At 36.4% G+C, this 24,864-nt stretch overlaps 1 protein-coding gene across 1 annotated transcript; it reads right to left on the reverse strand.

Moving 5' to 3' along the window:
• Window positions 1-1,371: 1,371 nt before the first annotated feature.
• On the reverse strand, window positions 1,372-2,704 carry LOC111505809 (sorbitol dehydrogenase). The gene has a single exon (XM_023160682.2). It carries the CDS (start codon window positions 2,554-2,556, stop codon window positions 1,486-1,488), a length of 1,071 nt encoding a protein of 356 aa, XP_023016450.2. The 5' UTR covers window positions 2,557-2,704; the 3' UTR covers window positions 1,372-1,485.
• Between the last annotated feature and the right edge of the window lie 22,160 nt (window positions 2,705-24,864).

Below are 24,864 nucleotides of genomic sequence, written 5' to 3' on the forward strand. Positions count from 1 at the left end.
TTCCGTTCCATGAGACGCGTCAAAACTTGTTTATTTACGATCCATTCCAGGAGTTCTGAGGAACTGGGTAGTAGTAAGATGGCTTTCCAATAAAATTGTTGAGCTTTTTTTGTGAATAGGCGATACAATGGAAGTTTTAAATAAATCCAGGAACGTTCTTGTGGATAGAGATTTATTAAATAATGTTGTTGAAGTGTCCATATCATTTTTATGAGTGTCATTGGTATTTCATCAGTTCCGCTAGGTTTTTTGGGTTCGTGAGCAAATTTTCACATCGATTTCTGTTTCCGGTTCTGAGTAAAGAGAGTTAACAAAGTTAAGATTCATTTCTCTCAAAAAATAATGACTACTTCTTACATTATTAGAGTGTACATCAGTATCTAGAGTGACTGAAGAAAAGAAGTATTCAAATTCTCCAGATATTTGTTGAGGGTCTTCAATTAATATTTCATTTTCATTACCGAAAGTATATCTTACACATTACGATTGATTTATTAATGTTCGAAGACAATCAAAGATAGTACTTTCACCTTGCAATACTTCTCAACCCTGTGCCAAATGAACAGCTCGTTATCATATACTTAGACGAATTTTTCGCGAACCGAACTTCATGCAGCGAATTTGCGAAGTTTACGCTTTCATCCGATGAAAGACTTCCGTAAGTTATGAAAACCTTCTTGAATTAACGATTTCTCTCTTTCATATTTTCCCTCTCAGATATAATGGTCTACTTCCCGGCGGATTGAAATATACTTCAAGACATACTAAGACGTTTTCAAGGCAAATCATTATTATTTTTTAATTTAACCGACTTTCATATCACGAACACAATGAGGAAAGTGAATTCTGGCTATATATCCAAATTACGAACCAAAATTAGAATAAATATAAACAGAAGTTGAAACATTTCAATTGTTACATGGGAATGTCATCATGAATAATGAATCCAAACAGAATTGTTTCTCTGTATATAACTGGTAATGCAAAAAAGAGATCGCACGTCAGAAGGTGAGACATTGTTAATCTCTATCTCTCCAACTACCAGCTTTCATCTGTGGATGATGTTTGCATATGACGAACAATATTTTTTATCAATAAAAACCATCGAATGTGATAGGCTCAGTATAAAAATGATCTTATTGTGTTGTAATTTCATTCTTCCTTATTAAAGGCATCATCAAGTTTTGTGAAGACTTTTTCCGACTGTGTGGAAAGCAGCATTGGTAACTCCAATACCAAAAAATAATAATCCAGTTGAATTGAAAGATCTGCGGGCCATCAGCATACTTCCTGCTCACTCTAAAATAATAGTAAAAATCATAGAACAACAGCTTCCTGGAACATACGTCCTGGATGAATTCAAAACTAGAGTCCCCAAAAAGTATATAATAAGTTAATCTACATTTCAAAATAAATTCACATTCAGAATATTTCAATTTTCTTCCACTGTGTGAAAAACAGATACACTCAAAAGTATATCCTCTTCTATTGAGTCCACTTCGGATTTGCGTGAATCATGATTTTAACAGGGTTTCCGATGCGATCTCTGGCAGTTTCAAACGCTTTCACGGTATCTTCCAACCGGAAATGATGTGTGATAAGCGGTTTCACATTCACCCTGCCTGTTCTCACCATCTCTATCGCTTGCTGATAGTCGTTCGCGTACCTGAAAGATCCCTTGAGCTTAACCTCTTTGAACATCGCTGCTGTTAGTGGTAGAGTCATTTCCGTCTCACCCATACCGACAATAACTACTACACCGCCAGCTCTAGCAACATTCAGCGCGATGCGGCAACACATTTGATTGCCAGTACAGTCGAAGCAAGCGTGAGGTTCATCACCAAGGCATTGCTTGATTTTATCGCTGATGGAATCCTCGGACATGCCGGTGTCCACTTTGAGCGTAGAGTCAGCTCCCATCTGCTTGGCCAGCTGCAGTCTTTCCTCGCGAACATCTAAAATCATGACTTTGGAGGCTCCCATAGCTTTGGCTGTCACTAGAGTCGAGAGCCCAATGGGCCCCGACCCGAAAATCAAGCACACATCACCTATCTTCACCTCAGCCTGCTTACAAGCGTGTACGCCCACCGCTAGAGGCTCCATGAGCGTGCCTTCTTCCAAATCCATATTGCAAGGGAGTTTGAAACAAAAGTCTTCATCCTGGCAGTAAAACCTGCTGAGGTTTCCGTCAATTGGGGGAGTGGCGCAGAATTTCATGTCGGGGCATAGATGGTACTTTCCAATTTTGCAGAGATAACACTGGCGGCAGGGGACACCGGGTTCTATAGCGACTCTGTCTCCTGGTTTGAGAGTCTTCACGTTCTCGCCACATTTAACTACGGTTCCGGAAGCTTCGTGGCCGATCACCATGGGGTTCTCTACGACGAAGGGTCCGACTTTACCGTGTTCGTAGTAATGCACGTCGGAGCCACATATCCCGACAACTTCCATCTGTAGAAGGACTTGATTGCACTTTGGTTCGGGTATGGGTCTTTGCTCTAATCGTATGTCGTTGATTTTATATAGAACAGCGGTGAGATTATCCCCGGTAGTCATTTCGTCAGTTTTTCTAATATATACTTAGAGTATCACCATAGAAGATGTGGTATGTTAACTGGAATTTTGCTTGTAACCCAAAAATATTATTTGAGTCAATTTGACATTTCAGTGCTTGGATAATATACACTTCATTCTTGACACTTAGTATTGTCATATTTCAATTCTTGGTTAACCAATAGTTCATGATTCATAACTAATGCAGGACCATAGGTAGGTGCTGGACAGATGTGCCTCCTTCAAAAGAATTTTGACAAGGTTTTCCATATGAATATTTTTCAAAATTTAGGTTGAAAGAAGAGTATCCGAGTATCCGTCATTGAGACATATTAGGTTGCAAAACTTAGATAATAAGAAGGATAAAATGTAATATAATATATACCTTTTCATCGGTGGGGGAAGCAGCTATAGATTTTCAAATATGTAAAATAATACTGTTGCATGGGCATACTCATATGCGTCAGATATTGATAGCATCAATGTCCTAGATATTTTTAATAATGTTGGTATGTTAATCTGATCGTTTGCATAATTTAAGGGTTAAAAGTGAAAAGAAAAAAAATTTAATCGAGCACGTCAGATTTTCTAAGGGGGTGTTAAGTGGAACAAAAAAAAGGTCTCATTCAATGATCTGACGATTTCGATCTGACGCAAACACGCGGCCTTATTATAATGTGCAAAAAAAATCAACATTTTGAAATACTCAAGCGCGTCAGATTAAGATATGTATGGTTTATCTTTGTGTTTTAGACGTGCTGTTTCATAACCTGACGATTATCAAGAGGGATTCGCTTAATCTGACAAAATCAATATTTTTTTTTGATTTTTTTTTCAATTCATTGAACCTAATTATTTGAAAAGCTCAGGAAATAGCATGCAGATAAATAAGTGTATGTTTTTTTAAGTAGAATACTTGTATTTATGAAAAAATATTTTTTTTAAAATGCTCAAAAAATTCATAATCGATTGATTAATTAATGAAGAAAAGAGAAATGAAACTTCTTATGTTTTTAACCACTTTTATTTGTAACTAACGTAACTGCAATTTCATCCTATGACATTTTCAAACTTATATATTGTATAAGTTTGAAAATGTCCTAAATAGGACGAAATTTAAGTTACAAATAAAAGTGTTAAAAACATAATTTATCTTTTCTTCATTATGATTTCCTACCACGTAGTAACGGCTACATCCATCAATTAATTGATTAATTAATCATCATCTTCATCACGAACGAGTCTCTGTGATCAGCTGTGATGGCGTCATGGCAACAGAATTCAGAGTGGGGACGGCAGCCTCATATTTGGTGCAGGTACTCAACCGGGTACAAGGTATCCCCCTGTATATTAATCTGCCGTGCTTTAGTAAATCCTGAAATCCCGCTTGGGCTCCCCTGTTATTAAGGACGAAACACAAGCACTATTCTGTAAGGCGCTATTAGAGCAGTGCCTGTGCAAAAGTAACGATTCATATTGGATTTGAATCGCTGGAGAAAGTTTATTCCACATAAACGCAGTTCAAACGATGAGCAGCCACAGTCCGTCGCGTATTTCTGATATATACCGCTCTTGGTGGAATCAAATGTGCCAAGTCACTTGAACACCTCCCGTGAAAGAATTTATAAAAGAAACGCAATTATCCAACCTTTCTTCGATGTTCCAGGCTATCAAGGTTGCACGAGATGTTCGCGTGTCCAATCAGACGGATGGCTCTTTTCTGGATGGGATCCAGCAACTTCAGGGTGTGTTTGAGGGCAGAGCTCCATACATGAGAACAATACTGCAAAGAAAGTCTGATCTGAGCTTTATAAAGCATCAAAAGTTGCTGAGGTGTGTACAGATTTCTGGTTCGGAACAGTATTCCAAACTTTTGAGAAGCAGTCTTTGCAATTCCAGCGACATGATTGTGCTAACCCCCAACCCCCAACAAACCAACAAACCCCCAACAAACTTATCGAAGCAGAAAGCAGGATTGTCTGACCTGACATTATTATATCCGTTTCGGAGACATTTATCTTCTTGGGGAAAACCGATGCCTGGGTTTTTGTAGCATTGAATTGAACCTGGTTACTTTCACCCCAATTCGATCCTCATTAAGATATGCAACCTCCTGCTGCCGGTGAAGATGTGCCTCCGGGGCCAATGTCCTGGAATCAGCAAAGCAATATATTGTATTAATGGTTTTCTCCAATAAGTCGTTGATATACAATAAAAAGAGGGTTGGAGACAATATGGATCTCTCAGAAACACCAGTGTAGATGGTGAAAGAATTCGTGACTATAAAAGGACTTTAAAAGGATTCTTCACTATTATTTCTCTACCTCTTTCTCTCTCTCTTTCTGGTGATCTTCGATATCTTGAAATGTCAGTGGTTATTAAATCGATGATTGTTAAATTAGTGGTTCCTACAGAACCCTCTGTTTGTTCAAGACTATTTAATTTTTATTACATTCAATGTAGAAGATATGACTCAATCTGAATATGCATTTGAGAAGAATGCGTTAAGCACCGCTCCATCGAAATATACCTATTGATTTCGCTATTTTTTGCTGTCATTGACATCGACTACATTGTTCATTAGCATCGATGTCCTGAATAGGCAATATTAATAATTTCCCGAGCCACCTAAGGAGCATCATGGCTATTAGCAGTCCATCAGCCATATAACGTTGCAGAATTATCCCAGCTTCAATTAGACAAATTCTCTCGAGAAAAATATCTGGTCGTGGTTGGGATCGAACTCACGACCTTCCGGTCGTGAGTCGGGCGCACTACCCCAATTTACCGCTGGTTTCTCTATGTTGATGACACTTTTGTTATTTGGAGTCACGTGGAACAAGAATTAGAACAGTTTCTACAACACATCAACTCCGTTCATCCTAGCTTCCAGTTTATCATGGAAAAGGCAAACAAAGAAAAGATACCATTTTTGGGTGTACTGATCAACAGAAAAACTGACGAAAAACTAGGTCACAAGTTCATCGCAAACCCACTCATACTGATCGATATCTCAGTAAGAACTCAAATGCTCAAATTTGTGAGCCACATCTTCTTGTTGAAGAAGAACTTCGTCATCTAGATCAAGCTCTACAGATATATGGTTTCGAGAAATCAAACGTGCTCTACATCTTAAAAGAAAAGATATTTCAACTTTGACCACGACACGGTCTCCAGTGATTTTTCCTTACGGAAACAAAGCCACGGACTACATCGAGAAATTGGTTGAGAGCCACAACCTCAAGACCATTGACAAACCAACTAATGAACTACGAACACTATTAGAGTCGCCAAGGACAAAAGAGAGCATCTTGCATCCGCTAGTGTTTACAGAATTCATTGTTCCTGTAGCTCAGTTAACATCGGAACTACCAAACACAGCATCAACACCAGGATACAAGAACACAGGGGTAACCGCCGCTCCACACAACCCTAATTGGAGAATATTTCCTTGTAGAAACTAGTCACGTGGTGGAATTCGAAGAAACTTCCCAATCAAAAAATATCCTAGTATCGGTGCAGACCAATCACAATGACCCAGCAAAGGTACGGACCAATCAGGAGTGAAAAGTTAGCTCGCTAGTCTGTCGTTGCTGAAACTTCGATAAATAATCTTTGTCCTCGCAGTCAACGCGCATACCACTGATGGTGTCTGAAGCAGTAGCAGAAGAAACGTTCGTTACTTCAGATTCCATTCGACCACGGACTGACAGCACGAAATCGAATCAGTTATGTTTTTATTTCGGAATTCTCTAAAGGATTGCAAACAAAAAGTCGTAATTGAGTGTTTTTTCTTATAATGTTATCCGTATTTGCTACCGTATGTTTGGAATAGAGAAAAGTGTTTTTAGAACAATTCAATCCTAACTCTGCTAACTTGCTGTAGTTCATCCCGTGTTAGGAATCACACTCAAAAGGTAAGACCTCGTTAGCCCTCAGCTCACACAAGTTTCGACTTCTGAGGGTTATCGTTCGTAGGGGTGCGACAGCTGGTTAACGAAAAAACATATTTTGAACCTAATATTCAAACATATTCAAGGTAAAAAAGATTATAATAATAAAAATAGCGTTTATAAGCCAACAGTTTCCCAGCAAATGTTAGCAATTCAATTATACATATCAGAACACTATTTCTGTCAGATACAAAAGAAAATGAATATCATATAAAACAAAAAATAAAATGAAAATGAAGTATAAATCATCAATAATTTTCCATAACTCACAAATGTGCACGATATTTATTTTTCAGCTCGCATATACTTCAATAAAAGATATAACATGTTGTAGACAGCTGATTTGCAGTACTGCACTTCAAATTCACTGATGATTTCAACAATAAATTGGTTTAAGCTCTTTTGCACAAAAAAGTGGTATAATTTCTTAATGTTGCTCTTGGTACAAGAAAATCTATTGCAAAAAGTTATTCTGGAGAATCAATTCTACCATTAAATTAAAAAAAGAGAGGCTTATTTTTTCTTTTTTCAAGAGACACGAGATTAAATATTCGCAATAGTTCAGTTCTGGTACAGTTATCTTAATCGCTAACAGAGGGGTATAACTTCAAATCATCTGCAACATTAATCTAATGCAATATAATGTGTTACATAAATCATTTATCAAAAGTACGGAGAGTAATGGTCCAAGAATAGATCCTTGAGGGACTCCAACATTGGCAAAATGAATATTTGAAGTGAAACCATCATAGTAAACAAAATGCTTCCTTTGATCAAGATATGATTCCAAAAGATGAATATACATTTTATTGAAACCCACACTGCAAAAATAAAAGTGTCAAATTACATAAAAAAACGCTGAAAACGTTGTCAACGTTATATTATGTACGTTATATTATGTGTGATACAAACTTGATGTGAATTTTGTTACATGATAATTTATGTGAAAATACTCATCAAACTCGCAATATCATAAAATTACGTAAGTTTTCATGGGATTACACAAAAAATATGAATTTACGAATAGAATTTCATTGTAAGGGGTTGAATTTTGTATAAGTACATTATAAATGTTTGAATTTCAAAAATTTCAGTTTGATATGTAATTTTACTTTCTCCTACTGAAGTTCTATTAAACACAAAAGGAGTAAAATTTTCATAACTTTCATTGAGTGTCCATCAACTGGAGAAACTGATTCCTACTTCTCAACTTCTAAAATGAGATTTAATATAGAAATGCTATTAAAAAACCAACAGGATCTTCATTCCACTGTTTAATCGATAATGATAAAATATTCAACTAACCTTTAATAGAATTAACCTAGAAAAACAGCATGAAGTATATTACATCCAGTAAGGCAATATACATTTCAAAATGTATTTTGGAAGTTTTTATATTTTTATCGCTTTTCAATAAAAAAATCATTGGGCCGCAAAAAATCTTCATTATGGCATGAAAATATTTGCAAACTCAATAAATCACGAAGAATGTGTGAATTTACACAAAAAAAACATCATATATACAGATAGCATAAATAAGTACAATGTAAAATGAAAATATTGAGCGAAATTCTTTCTTCCTTTTTTCTATAAATATCAGAATAAAATCGGGAATTTCTAGTAATTCCGTAGATATACACATAATTTTTCATGTTCGATAATAAAAAAGTACATGAAATATCAGTGAATATAACATTATAAAATATGTAATGATTGTGTAATTTTAAACAATTTTTTTTCAGTGCATACCAGAAAGTTCATGAATGAGAATCGCATGACAGATCACATGATCCTTCTACAAAAACTCCACCATTTTGGTTTCTATAATTCAGCGGTGCTTTTCATTAAATCCTACTTACTTCAACGCGAACAGCTATAAGGGCTATGATTCTTTCTATTACAATCCGACATCTGGAGTACCTCAGGGGTCGAATCTCGGACCACTTCTGTTCTTATTATTCATTAATGACCTCAGTAATTATGTCCATTGTAATAAGTTATTTTTTGCAGATGATTTGAAAATATATTTACCTGTCGAAACTGTTGAATACTGTAATAAATTACAACGACAGTTAGAAAATATACAGACTTGGTTGAAGTAAACAAACTATATGCTTCCAAATGTAAAATAGTGTCTTATAGTAGAAAAATGTCAGTCATCGAGTACATTTATCGAGTAGATACCATTTCACTGTCACTGGTGTATATTTTGATCAAAATTTGTCTTTTTCCAACCATATTAGATCGAAAGTAAGTGGAGCTTTGAGAGTTGATGGCTTCATAGTTCGCAATTGTAGATCTTTTTCAAACATATCTGCTCTATTGACTCCTTAGGTAGCCTACGTAAGGTCAAAATTAGAATATGGCTCTGTTTTATGGTCTCCATTCTACAATTGCTATAATACATTAATTGAAAAAGTTCAACGTCGTTTCCTGAAGTACAAAAATTTTTTACAGTCGACTGGCCAGAAATAATTTGTATCTCAAGTCACCTATCTTTAGCATTCGCAATAATTTCAATTTAATTTCAAATGTGTGTGATATCAATTATGATTCCTTAGAATATATTGTTAACACTGCATCTCAGTATTTCATGGAGAATTTTTAATTTTCTGGTATAAGTAGTTTTTTTTTTCTATTTTATTTTATTATATTATAATATTCATTCATTTTCTCAAATTGTAACTTTGTAATTATAAGGATCGATATAATTCTTTTAACATACCTAGTTAAACCTGTAAATGGTTTTTAACTGTTGGGTAATAAATGCTATTATTATTATTATTATTATTATTATGACTAATTTCATCGAAAGCTTTGAAGAAGTATGTTCACCAGTTTCGCTCTGGCTGCGTAATCTACCACTTGTGGTGCTTTTAGTTATTGCCAATTCGAAAAATGGCTTTATGATTTCACGCGCTTTTCATCGGCAGCTGTTCCACGCCGCCGTCATGAATTTTTCATGAGAAGCACTCTGTTGCAGGAGTGTTTCTATTTTCCACTCAGGAAGCCAACGTGTTATTACTTCATAGCAAAGTTTGTACTAAGCTACTAATTCCCGGTTCATTTATCCATTTGCTGAATTATGAATATGTTTCGGCTCCCCGAAATATGTTATTCATGAAATGAAAATTCCTTCAAAATAAGCAGCTGAGCTGCAGAAATAACAGAACTATCACATGAGCTGAAAAGTCCCGGGATTAAGGAAGAAAACGCGGTTTTTTGTGGTTCAAAATTGGCTCAAATCTCCAACATGATCTCCACAAAGAGCCACACAGTCATTACAGGGCTGCTTTAACATTTCCATACCACTTTTGTAGAATGAAATTTCTTACCGGTGAGCATTTTCTTGAGGTCTGAGAATAGCAAAAAGTCGCTGAGAGGCAGATCTGGAGAATACGGTGGTTGCGGAAGCAATTCTAAGCTCAATTCATGCAATGAGCAGCCACAGTCCGTCGCGTATTGCTGATAGGTACCGTTCTTGGTGGAATCAAATGTGCCAAGTCACTTGAACACCTCTCGTGGAAGTATCAATAGAAGAGAGACAAATCTTCAACTTGTATTCGATGTTTCAGGCTATCAAGGATGCACGTTAAGTTCTCGTCTCCAATCAGGCTGATGCCTCTTTTCTGGATGGAATCCAACAGCTTCAGGACATGTGTGTCCAGTTTTCTGATTCGGAACAGTGTTTCAAGGTTTTGAGAAGCAGCTTTTGCAATTCCAGCGACATTGCGCCAAAACATATAATAATAATAATAATTCATTCACAGCAATATAGAGTACAGATTGTGAATAAAGTAACACCACGGAAGCAGTACTGCTTGTGTGTGGATATACATACATATATGAGACTAATTTAAAGTAATATAACAATATAAACATTCAGAGTAATATTAGAGGTCAAAATATAAAACAGAAAATCTAAAATTAAATCATATGTATAGAATGTATATACATGTTCAAGTAACAATATAAAAATAACCATTGAAATTCCAATCTGAAAATGTATATATAAATTGTAGGACTGGTAGAGAACTTGGTAATTATTGAAGGTATCATAAACCTATTTGAAGTTGATAATAACAATATACAATATGGCTGGTGAAGGATGAAGAACGAATATAAAAGAATTTATAATATTATTACGCTTAAATAAATGTGTACGTGTAAGAATAGTATCAGTATGTATTGAAAATGTGATTTTTTCATCATGGGAAATTATGATGAACAATCAATATAGTAATTTATGAAATTATTGTTTTTCAATTTTTTTTTAGTTTTCAATTAGTGCACGAGTCTCATATCGATCAGATTGTTTCGTGAAGAATCTTATTCCTTCCTTGAATCTGAATTTGGAAGTCTCGTTTTTCAATTCTTTAGTAAGTATATTAAATGCCTTTGGAGCTAGGACTCTGTAACAGTTTTGACCAATTGATTTGGATGCGAAGGGTATTGAGAAGTTACCAATTTGCCGCGTTGTATAAGCATGAGATGGTTTCTGGAGTTCATTTTCATTTAAGAACTGCGTTGTAGTTATGCTAATAAAAATTAATTGTCTCAGATCAAACATATTAGACTCTTCATAAAGACCGTCGCTTGAATATCTATTATTTCTGTCTAGAATCATTCCCAAAAAACGTTTTTGTGCCATTTCAAGATGTTTAAGGTGACTTTCAGAGATTCCTACCCATCCTATAATCCCGTAGTTCAAATGAGATTCTACTAAACTCATATACATATATAATTTCAAGTTGTTTTGTATCGAATATTCCTGAAAGTTTTTGGAATCTGTACAAAATGCATCGGAGTTTTTTTACCAGATATTCTACCTGCGAGTTCCATTGACGTTTTAAATCATTTATGTAATCGTTGATAAAATAAACGAATATTATTATTATTTTTATTATTATTGTCATATGACAGATCATACGGTGCGCATACGCTAATTCAATTTCCGTTTCCGCTTATTTATTGTTATTCTTCGTGAAAGAAGTGTTTGTGAACATAAATTGCTTCAATTATTACGATGTCATCCTCTGGAAGTGATAATGATCCAGAATGGAAGCCAGTGGAAGTGACAAGAAACGTTTCTCGTATATCAATCAGTTCATGTGAGCAGGTAAATTGGCATAAGATTGAACTTATTGCTCATGACACGAGAAAATGACATTCTTGGGCAAAGAGAAACCTACTTCATGGTTCATGGTTCAGGAACCATCGCGTTTTCACGAATTTTTTTATCAATAACAAATATTGTGGACAATTTAGATGCCCACGAGAGGAAAGAACTTCCACGCGTACTGGTTAGGTTATATACGGTTAGATAAGGTTAGGTTAGGTAAGGTTAGATGTGGTTAGGTTAGGTTAGGTTAGGTTACGTTAGGTTAGGTTACGTTAGGTTAGGTTAGGTTAGGTTAGGTTAGTTAGCACGGAGTTGTCAGGCGAATCCGGAGGAAATTGAAGCATACGAAGCCGAATACAAAAACAACCGAAAACAACTGAGGAAAGACATTGATAAATCGCAAAAGGAGGAATGGAGGACCATGTGCGACATGCTGGAGGAAAACCCATGGGGACAAAAGTACAAGATTTTGACCAAAGGAATCAAACATATGAGACCCTCATACGACCTTGGACAGGAAAGAAAAATAACAATCATCAAGGAACTTTTCCCTCCTCATAATGACAATAGTATTCGAACTCTTAACCTAGAGGAACCTTTGAATTCGCCGCCCCTATTCAACACAGAGGAGATGGGTAAAACCATCTCCAAATTAAAAAATGGAAAATCTCCAGGGCCTGATGGAATAATTCCCGAAGCTGTAAAACTGGCAGCCGAAATAATACCAGAAACAATGATTAGAATTATGAATGACCATTTGATAACACGATCCTTTCCTGAGACCTGGAAATCTGCCAAAGAAGTACTTATACCAAAAGGCGCCGCAGAAGATTTAGCTCTCAAAGCAAGACCGATCTGTCTCCTAGATGACTCAGGAAAGCTTTACGAGTATTTACTAAAACTCAGGCTGGAAGCGGAACTGAGCGAAAATGCTGGGATTTCAACTAGGCAATTCGGCTTCAGACCCAAAAAATCCACGGTCATGGCGATCAAATATGTCGTAGGCACGGCTACCAAGACACGGGAAACCTGGGGAACCGTTATATTGGTCGACATAAAAAATGCGTTCAATACAGCTAAATGGCATATTATAATCGACCGTCTACAAAATACTGGAATAAGTGCCTATCTAGTTCGAATCGTAAGAGACTAACTCTCGAACAGAAACCTGATATCTGGGAAGTACAAACAAGAAATGTCGCAAGGACTCCCACAAGGGTCTGTTCTAGGGCCCACCCTGTGGAACGTCCTATATAACGGTGTGCTGGAAGAACTAAAATTACCACCAAGCTGCGAATCAGTCGCCTATGCCGACGATCTGGCCCTGATTGTGAGGACAAATAAAAAAGAAGAACTGATACAAAAATGTAATGCCACCCTCGAACAAGTTGGGAGATGGGTAACAGAAAATGGCCTAGAGATCGCACCCAGTAAGACCGAGGCAATAATCCTCAAAGGGCCGAGGAAGAGAGAAGGCATAGCCTTCGAACTGGCGGGAACACAAATCAAGCGAAAAAAATATGTTAAATACCTCGCCGTCTGGCTCGACGACAAAATAATATTTAACGAGCATATAAAGAGAACTTGCCAAAGGGTTGATAGGCAGACGGCGGCCTTAACGAAGATCCTGCCAAACATACGAGGACCCACAACAGGCAAGCGTCGTATACTGTACGGAGTGGTGCAGTCAGTCCTTCTTTACACGGCACCGGTATGGGAGCGCGTGATGAGAGTGGACATGATGGCTGCGACACAAAGAAAAATGCTATTGAGAGTCGCGGCGGGATACGGGACGATTTCCGCTGCAGCTGTCAACGTCATAACGGGTGTCCCGCCGATAGAGATGTTAGTCAGGGAGAGAGGCAGACTGGATGCCCTTGACCAGGTAACGGAGACAGACAAGCGGCTACAGAGATGTAGGACAATTGAGGAATGGCAAACCTCATGGGAGGATAACACCAGAATGGCTCAGTGGACAAAAAAGCTTATCCCAAACCTGAGACCGTAGCTAGAGTGCGACTTTAAGTACACCAGCTATTGTATAACCCAGGCTTTGAGCGGACATGGCTCCTTTAAGACCTACACATGTAGAATTGGAAAGGCCGGTGATGAGGTGTGTCTATATTGCCAAGAAATAGATAGCCCAGAACACACATTGTTCTCGTGTAATAGATGGCAGCGTGAGAGAAACCGGTATGAGGCTGCAACAGGAGAAAAAATGTCCTCCGAAAATTTAATCAACAACATGATGAAGAGTAGAGAGAATTGGAAGTGGGTAGCAACCTTCATACATGATGTTATGGAACAAAAGGAGAACGAAGAGAGAGAACACCAACAGCTGGATAGAAATTGAGCTTGAAATGCGACTTGCATCCTGATGAAATGTCCACAAGATAGTTCCAGGTGCAAGAAGCGCCGAGGTGGTTTTTAGTGGGTAAAAGGTCACGACCGGAGTCCTACATACCCAGGGAAGGGAGGAATCTGTACCTGGCGATTCATAAAGAATTTTCCACCCGCCAAAAAAAAAAAAGTTTAGGTTAGGTTAGGTTAGGTTTCTAATGCTTTCCTAGCCATTTTATTAGTTTGTTATCAGGAACTTCCAAAAAAGAATTAACCCTTTCGCTCCTTCAGAACATTTTTTTTTGATTCATCAATCTGTATCATGGTTTGAACTAGTTTCGACCATGGTGTCACAAGGAACTTTTACCTTCGAAACACTTATTATTGATATTTAACACTCAACAACGTTCCAAAATTTTTCATTTGCCAGCCGTTGTAATTAACGATACGAAATTACAATTTTGAAGCTTAACCTCCGTACACGGATCCAACAGAAAAGATATTTGATAAGAAATGTGAAAGTGAGGCAGGAAGGAATTCCCGTTGCCGCCTCTCACAAATGGAGGGTTCGGTAGATGCCCAGAACGATGAATAGAGTTAAATATAGCAAACTAGGGCAAAGCAACAGATCGGTGAAGGTCTACAAACCTGATCCTGAGCAACCTGTAGCGTCTGCTCGCGACGTTGCCGTCTTGGGGAAATTTCCCCCGACGATTGTTTCACCACATTTCCAGGCGTTTTCCAATATAACTTCTTTCCCCAATTGAGTGTAGATATCAAAGTATGCCGTATGAAACTGACATACTGGGATGTAGTACAGGGAGCTCAGAAACGAAGCAGCAAACAACGTACGCGCCACAGTTGAACACAATGGATGATAATGGGAAAATCGATTGAGATATTTTCCCGAGGGCCTAGCTGAATCGGGCTCCGAAATTAATCAGATTGTTTTTATGAGAGTGCTGTTGCACAAACAGGGAAACAATGTTGAACTCGCAATTGTTAATTGATTTATTGTTTCAATCTGGAGAGATATTGACTCTATAAAGTTCTGAAACGTATCGTATTTTCGAAGGAAAATGTCATTACGAACGAATCACGGGAACAAGACAAACTGTATTGAAGAGAAAATCGGTGGAATATCAGTTGTGGAGAAAGAAATAATGAAGAGATGGATTGATTACTTATAAAACGAGTTGGTGTTGCAAAAATTTCAAGTTCTGACCATGCATCCAACCAAATATTTCGAAATCAATTTTGAAATATTAATCTCTCCCAACTATCTACACAGTAGGGTCTGGTAAACGTCTGTCGGAAAACAACTACTTCCCCGGCTAAAACCACGCTGGATACTGAATTATATCCGACAAACATTTATACAAGATTCCTCACAGAGGCTAGTCTTGTAGATGTTTCTCGTTTATCCAGCAGCAGGACCATAATGACCAGACCCTACTATGTAGGTAGTTGGGAGATATTAATATTTTGAAATTGATTTCGAAGTATTTATTTCCTGATACGTATGTATCTCTCCTCGATAGCTTTCACTTTTGATATCCCTCTCAATTTGAACGGTTGCCCTTTTCCCTTTATGATCCGTCTTCGGTCCGATCCTGTCATAAAAGCGTAGAAAATCAGTGTAGTGATATGCGAAAGCAATCAGCAATGTCCTATAAAGATTCGCTATCAAACAGGTCACCCACTTTACATATTCATGAAGGATAACCGCTTCAGCATATTCTAATCACAACATTCAGGTTATCGGATACTAAATACTACCCTTACAGCACCGCAACGCTGGTCAAAAATCTTATGGAAACCCTTAGGTGATTTTCCGACCATAAAGATTACGGGAATATTTCAAAACCGGGGTTTTCAGCAGACCGTATACAACGCTGAAGGGCTTAAAATGTGGGGAGAACAGAATACACTTCTCCACTGAGCGGAGTTGCCGTTGTGGAGGTAAATATTCCAACACGAATTTCTGTGAAAAAACAAAGATTATTTAGGAAAATAACTCTTGTCAATTTCTACTAGATTTTCAAATGGTACGAGCGTTGTCGTGGAGCAGAATTGGACCTCTTCTGTTGACCAGTGCCGACTGCTGCTGACGGAATTTACGGCAACCTGAACGGGCTCTACGTAGCCCGTTCAGGGCTCTCCGTTCTTCATTGCTGATGTTAGATGTTGGAACTGGTTCTCGATCTAGCTGTTCTCTGATTTTCCATCTGAATTCTACTGCCTCGATCTGATCGATGAGGGAACTGAAGGATTCCACTGCAGTTATTATTTCCAAAGTGGGCACAGATGTTGGTGCAATGGCAAAATTTAGACCTTTCCTCAACAAGGAACTCATGTCGATGACGTTGGCGACTTCAAAGTTGTCCTGTTTTCGGTCTGCATTTGGGCATTGTTTCCTCACCAACTTTCCCCATTTCCTGTTGTGGGTATTCTCTATATCTTACCGGATCTACAAGGAGGTGCTTTCAATCTTGGCAAAGATTGGTCCATGATCCTCGTTCAAGGTCTGTCTTCCTATTTCTTCAAATTGTTCTGTGGCATCCTGCATCAGAGTTGACCTCTTTCAACGGTGGTAACTAATTTGAGACCTTATCTTTTTGATTTTTTGGTTGTTCTTGTATTTCATTTCATTGTAATTTCAGTTTTTTCACTCAATATAATTGTTATTTTTCAGCTAATCTCTTTTTTAATTCTTTACAAATTCTTTCAGGTATTTCAAATTAATTTATATCATATTAGGCAATGGAAATCTGAACTAATGAAAGGACTATGCTATGATGGATTGGCCCGGTTACAGAAAGTTATGGAGAATCACACCAATCCAACATACAGTAACACAAAAGTGAGACAAAGAAAAAACCATATGAGCAAGGCATTACATGAATCTATTGACTATCCAGAAGACTTTAGATATGTTTTCAACTTTTTCTTGAAATTATATATGGAGTAGTGTCTAAATTCACTGGGCAGAGCGTTATATTGTTTGATAGAGTTGTAAATAAAACCACGAGAAAAGCAGACTGTCGAGTGTTTTGAAATAATAAAAGTGTGACGGTTTCGTGTCCTCAAATTATTCTGAGATTTGAAAGTTTTGTATCTTTCATATATATAATTTGGCTTTTTGTAAATGAGGAATTTATGTATATTGACGAGTAGGTGGAACTGCCAGGTTTCAGCAATCGGTAACCAACCTGACTCCTCGAACATGGGGGATATATGGTCGAATTTTCTCACACCATAAGAAAGACGAATTCAATTGTTTTGTATTTTTTGTAAGCGATTTACATTAATTTGTATCAAAGCAGGCCCGTAAATTATATTGAAATATGCTAATCTACAAAATATGATGGGTTTCGTAAAGTTTCAACTTCAATTTGAAAGTCATAATATCTCTACTTTGATAGAGTTGTCGTAAGATACTGTACGAGCTACGACAAAGTGAATTTATATGTTTGTGAAATCTCAGATCAGCTCTAGACACAAACCCAAGTTCTTGCTTTCTGTAATTATTTGTAGTAAATCTTGTCAAAGTTGGATTTCAATTCTTCCTTCAATTTCCCACCTTTTGTGTTTAGGGCCAAAAAGTATCAGCTGAGATTTTTTAGAATTCAATTTCAGTTTATGGGCTACAGATAGATCCAGTAACTTTTGTAGATCACTGTTAATTTTCTCCATTACCACCTGCCAGTCACTTGGATGAAATAAATAAAACTAAGTATCGTCTGTATAATGATGAACTGCGCAATGATTAATTATTTTATGAAAGTCAGAAATATATATATAGAGATAACAGAATGGGGCCAAGGATAGAGCCCTGAGGTACTCCATAATCAACAGGTAAAGCACTAGAACACTTTCCATAAAGACATACTGTCTAAGTCCGATTTCTAAGGTAACTTTTCAATAGATCTACAGTCCCTTCACTGTCCCTTCACAGTCCCAAATTCAGAAATGACATTTTCCTACACAGAATATTGTGGTCTTATGTATCGAATGCTTAACCGGCTCTGTATCAGCTGCAAAAATTATTTTTGAGTAGTTTAATGTGAGAAACATTATTCAAGTAGGTTCCGAATAAACTGTTTTCATCAGCTCCTCAGAAGGTCAGCTGTTATATTAGCATACTATCTTTTAGACATGACTTTCCCTAAAAAATTCAACAGAGATGTGGTTAATTAATAATTTGTTATAATACTTTTTTTTTCGTTTTCATAGATTATAATAACTCTAATTTAAAATGGTGAAAAAAAGTCCCTCTTCCAGTTATTTATTTACGATAAAATTGGCTTTCAACTGCCCATTCAGAGAATATTTCATAATTTTGATGGAGATTTTAGGGTACCTATGAGCACAGATCTCAGAAAAAAAAACATGAAACTTTGACTTCTGAAAAATGTTCGTTTTACGATGGTTTGAAAGGACCACCGAAGAGAAACGCACCATACTGACTCTCCCGGTACACTGACTGAGGGAGAGTTTTTGCCAGTCTCCTTCATATGCCCGAATACGTTTATTGAATTAGTCGTTTTCCTTTCGCAAACTCCATCTATACCTGAAATCAAGCGTCTCAGTTATCCTTTGATGAAAACTCGAAGGACGAACCGCTTTCAGTAGGAGTACCTCGCTTATTCTACATCACCTCTACTGTATTGAACAATTCAATTACCTGTATTTTGCTGGATGGAAATGATGTAGTAAAAATTGGAAGAAGGTGATAGACGGATAGTAAATTATGTTTTCCAATATCGAATACTACAATTTCAATACTGTATTCAATATAGTCTTTCCGAAAAATGGATACAGTAGAAACTACCATTTGTACAAAGAGAGCCACAACTGTCAATACCTATATTTTTCTCTGCAAATAGCTGCTTATATGAATTGCTCGGTCCTAGTTTGAACACATATCTAATGGCTCACTTTTGCAGTTTAAGTACTGAATCTAACAGACTAGAGTTACATACCCCCCAGAAAGGAATGGCATATCTCAGTTGAGATTCAAGTAATGCATAATATACGTTCATAGCCGTGGCAGTACCAAGTTCCCTTGAAATAATTCTCATTGCATAGCACCCTGAGGAGATTTTATTCTTCAATTGGTTGACGTGTGCTTCAAACTTCAATTTACTATCAATATGAAGGCCCAAAAATGTTGTGCAATCTTCATTTTCAATCTTCGCATTTTCTAGAGGCATATCTTCTAGAGTACATTTGAAAGTTACTATATTTGTTTTTTTATATTAAAATAGAGAAGATTCGAGTCGCACCAAGACTTGATTACATTTATGTCTCTGATTATCTTATTATTCAGATCTTCAACAGTTTTACTATGCCATAAAATGGTTGTGTCGTCTGCAAATAAGGTAATTTTTCGAGAAGTGTTTATACACAGTAAATCATTTACCTATATCATTTTATTAAAATTTCTTACCTCCTAAAACAAAAACGGAGTCAAATAGTCATATTAGAAATTTTTCACCCAGAAAACACTTGAAATTCAATAACAAAATAAAGAGGCAATAAGGCAAGTCCACCATTGAGGATGACAGTGTTCCATGTAAATGAAACTTTACTTCTTTCATATAGTATATTTTGCAGAAATCCTGTGAATGATATCTGATTCAATTCCATAACAAATCTTTGAAGCACAAACTGAATAGGAAAAAGTGTTTTTTATATAATTCAATGTTCGCATAAATATATACCCCTTTCAATTTAAAAAACAAGTTAAAACCTTCCATGGTCGATAGTCTCGGTTAGACTGTGACAATCATCGCAAATCTCCATTTTACGCGCGGCGTGTGTCACAGTCTCATTACCTACTCATAAGTCTCGAAAGTAAATCGACTACAGACATATAAAACAAAACCGAGTAACATTTGTCTGGGCGCTTGTTACCTGCATATTGATTTGCGGAAAAGGTTCGTTGTGGATTCGCACCGTTTAATAATCTGACTCAGTTTCGTACATTGTGCGTCCAGGGGTTCCAGATAATTGTGAATTAAAACGCCACGGTGCAAAATATGTAGATATACAGGTGTTTCCTAAATGTCATATAAATATCTGGATGACTGTAAGATGCCACACAATGTTTTCGAAAATTTTGTGGCAGTGAATTTCGTTCCAAAATTGCTGAATTTTGACCAAAAAAAACCGTCGCATAAGCATCGCTCATAACTCAGCCACCGTAATCACCAGACTTGCACCCCAGCGACTTTTTCCTGTTCCCAAGACTGAAGAGACCCATGGAAGAATGGCGTTTTACGACGATCGAGAAACTAAAAACCGATACTACTCAGATACCTTACACATACCTCAAGGAGTTCCGCAAGGGTCGATCCTGGGACCATTTCTCTATGTAGTTTATGCAAATGACCTCATAAGATATCTCAACATGACTAACAACTTTAATATACATATGGTGTGTTATGCCGATGATACTAATGAATTAGTAGCCCAGAACAATCTGAATGATTGAAAATTGTAGCCGAAAATACTCTGGCACATGTGCTGAAGTGGTCGAAAGTGGTTTAAAACCATCAAAGACTAATGCTATGTTAATTACTCTGCGTGGGCACAATCTAAACTGCAGACTTTTTGATGGTACCCCCAGTGAAATAGAAATGTCAACATCGGTTTGACGCAAACTTAATCTGGACCCCACATATTGAAAATCTATGTACAAAACTGAGAAAATCATTGTAGTGAAGAGATGCTGCTGATCCTGTATCATGCTAATTTCTACTCCCACCTGAAATATGGCATTTTAAACTGGGGAAATTGCTCCTCTGTAAATAGAGTGTTTACTCTACAGCAATATGCCATACGAATACAGGCAAAACTAGGCTCTAGAAATTCGTACAGACATTTTTTTAAAGAATTAAACATTTTTAAAGTGGCAGGGAGCTATATCCTAGAAGCCTGTGTGTACGTTTTTAAACAAAGATCTCGCAATATGGCTGAACGTTTACATAACTATAACAATAGAGGAAAACAGTTGCTACCACCAGTACGCCATCGTACTGCCCTCTTTCTCAAAAGTTATGAAGTGAATGGATGCATTTTTTTTATATTTTACCCGAGACTGAAAAATTGTAAAAACATATATGTGTTTAAAAAAATGACAAAACAATTCATATTACACTTTTTAAGAATTCCTCAACTAGAACTTTTCAATCTGTGTGACTGTTTATAAATCATTTATTTATTACTTATTGTGTATATACAGCTATATACAGTGTCATCATTAAAGTGCGCACCATATGGTAAACTTTTTTTTCGAAAAGTTTCAATGAAGTTTAACTTCGGCACTTGTTTGTGCTTTAAATTTAACTCAAAATGCGACCCACTGACGTTCAGTGTTTGTTAAATTCAATTTTTTTTTTGAAAAATATTGAAAAAGTGCATTTCTAGATCGAATTTAACAAAAAGTTACTTGAAAAAGTTGTGTCTACGGCAAATAGGATAAAGTTAACGCTTTGCTTATTTTTGACAGATATCCCCTTTATTTTAAAAAACAAGTTCGGTTAATTGTCATCAATTCATCTATACATAACAAACTCATCACGGAGTTTAACTTTTCTGATACATTTTACTTATACGAACATTTTTAGAGAGAAATTAAAAATGTGCTAGAATAATTTTGACATGACTGGTGCAAAGTTTCAATCACTTGGCTATTTTTTCAAACAAACCTTTGATTTTGAAAGAGCAGAGGCAACTAAAAAAAAATACAAATAATTTCGATAGAACTATTATTATTATTATAAATTTTAAACAACACTAATATTATAGAAAATACAAATGGGTACAAAAAATAACTTATTGATCTAAATGTGGTTGTCAAACACTTATAGCCTACATTTCAGTATGTCGTCCTCCACGTTCAATACAAATTATGGTCCTTCTACTGACATCTGTAACTGGATTTTTAATAAATCGTGTTTTTATATTTGCACAGCACTCGCGAATGCTATTTTCCAGATGTTGTATGTCAGTAAATGGTCTACTTCGATACACTTTTTGTTTCAGGTAACCCCACAAGAAAAAGTCTAAAGGCGTCAAGCCGGGTGATCTAGGTGGCCAATAATGTTCCCAGTTACGTCCAATAACTTTGCCTCTGAACATTTGTTGAAGGAACTGTTTTACAGCAACCGTGTGATGTATTGGTGCGCCATCAAGCTGATACCATAGGTCGTATTTAATATTTAAGGGCATATTATCTAAAACTTCACTAAACTCATTATTCAAAAGGGTGAAATAACTGACGGATGATAAATTTTTCCTAAAAAAAATGTCCTAATTATTCGGTCGTTAAGTATCCCACACCATAGATTAGTTTTAAAGGAATACTGATCACCACATTCAACTGTGAAATTGGAATTTTCTTGGGCCCACCATCGGCAATTTTGAGAACTTACCGTTCCATTTGAAGAGAACGTTATTAAATTTTATACGGTAACTTTACATTTTCTTCTCTCTCTCCTTGAAACCAGAATGAAAACCCCAAACGGACATCAAAATCTCGTTCTTTTAATGTGTTGATCAATTTTGGCTTGTAAGGCCAAAATTTATTCTTTAATAAAATTTTTCTAACACTTTTTCTCTTGTAATCGGTATTTTTTATAATATCGGTTATGCTCGTTTGCCCGTGTTCAATAACTTTCAAACGAATGTTAAGTTGGGCCTCCTCATCATATTTACTTGGAGTGTGCTTTTTCTAAAATTAATTTGCTACGGATCCTGTTTCTCTGAATTTCAACATTATCCTTGACACAGTAGTATATTGAACATTTTTTCCTGGATGCCGTTCATTAAAAATGTTAGCTACTTGCCTGTATGGTGTTTTCTAACCACATATTAAAACTATTTCTATTCTTTCCTGAAGAGACAACATTATTGCAACAATAACTGTTAAAAATTTGACAAGTAAATCAACAACTTGACACTACCATAGCATGCATTTTGTTTGTCAAGACCTACTTAAAAATTTTATTCAACGTGATTAAGCATCCTTACCGCCCTAGTTAGTGTTTATAAATAATCTGTAAATACTGAATATTGAAATTTTAATGTAATTTCAACTCTAGTAATTTTATTAATACTTATTGCAGTTTTCGAATTGTGTCTGCTTTTTCAAAATTGAAGGTACTGACGTTTGTTCAAGAAAATAGCCAAGTGATTGAAACTTTGCACCAGTCATGTTAAAATTTTTATAGCACATTTTCAATTTCTCTCTAAAAATATCCGTATGAGTAAAATTTTATCAGAAAAGTTAAACTCCATGATGAGTTTGTTATGTATACATGAATTGATGACAATTAACCGAACTTGTTTTTTAAAATAAGGGAATATCTGTCAAAAATAAGCAAAACGTTAACTTTATCCTAGTTGCATAAAATTTGGCATATGGATATAAAATTGCCGTAGACACAACTTTTTCAAGTAACTTTTTGTTAAATTCGATCTAGAAATGCACTTCTTCAGTTTTTTTCAAAATAAAGTTGAATTTGACAAACACTGAACGTCAGTGGGTCGCAGTTGGCCGCATCATTTTAAGTTAAATTTAAAGCACAAACAAGTGCCGAAGTTAAACTTCATTGAAACTTTTCGAAAAAATAGTTTCCCATATGGTGCGCACTTTAATGGTGACACTGTATAATATATTATGTAATGCGCCCATTGATGTCTTTCACAATAATTTTGTGTACACAATAATTTTGTGTACATTTAACCCATTTGTATCATTGTATACAACCTTATTGATTGAAATAAACTGGTTTTATTTTTTTTTTTTCACCGTAGTGTGCGCTGGTCAGGCCCTATCCTCCGAAGCCCCGATATATTCGGAAGGGCGCGCCAGCATTATCAACCAATGACCACCCCCCACACCGTGGGGTAAGTGATCATTGGGTCCGGGAATCATGTGCCGTGAGCAAGCGCAGAGAGCCAAGAATGACAGCCTTCTGCATCTGTGCGGCTAAGATTTCTGCCATAGTGCGGCAAGCCGGTATCATTTTGAGATTCGAGAGTAGAGAAGGCATCATTCCATGAAGGACTCCAATAATCAGAACAACCATCTTGACAGAGTGATCTGGATAGAGTCTGCGGAGTTCGAAGAGAAAATCTCAATATTTTATCCGTTTTTCCTCCTCTGTTCTGGCGATATTTGTCTCGCCAGGAGCTGAAAACTCCACGAAAAATATCGTTTTGCTCTGGTGGTCGAGAAGGATTACATCAGGCTTATTATTATTATTAATCGCTGAGAAAGTTCAAGAACATACCAAAAAGTGCATATCAGAACTGTTTAGAGGATTGGAAAAACCGCTGGCGGAAGCGTATTATATCTGAGGGAGACTACTTTGATGGGAACAAAATACGAATTGATGAATGGATGAATATTTTTCGAGAAAAATTAAAATTCACCTTATTTTTAGAACAGATAGCGTACGTTTCCCGTTGTTTCTTGAGCTCTGAAGAAGCAAAAAATATAATCGCGAAACGTTAACAAAGACGTTGCTTGTCCAATATTCAGCAATTTCTCTACAAAGTGGGCTATGAAGTTGAAGCAAAGTAACCAAATCACAACTAATTTACGGAAACACGTATGCGGTTGATAACTACCACAAAAATCTAAAATTCAAATCAGCTCATTTGCTAACGGGGCAAGAGTGCGAAGCATTTGTCGATTATATCGTTAGAATTGCAACGTGATGAAGATAATGGTTTGTGGCGTGGAAAAGACGAGTAGTTTGGAAACCTAATTGGAGTTATGTGATGAAACAAAGTTTATGGTCTGCTACAATGCTACAAATAAAGACAGTTTGAAAGAGAACTTGAAAATTTTACAATTTTTGCAAGTAAAGTGAGGAAATA

Source organism: Leptinotarsa decemlineata, unplaced genomic scaffold (genome assembly GCF_025532065.1).
Source record: "Leptinotarsa decemlineata unplaced genomic scaffold, Ldec_3_MD MMD2_tig00001621_RagTag_RagTag, whole genome shotgun sequence".
NCBI lineage: Eukaryota > Metazoa > Arthropoda > Insecta > Coleoptera > Chrysomelidae > Leptinotarsa > Leptinotarsa decemlineata.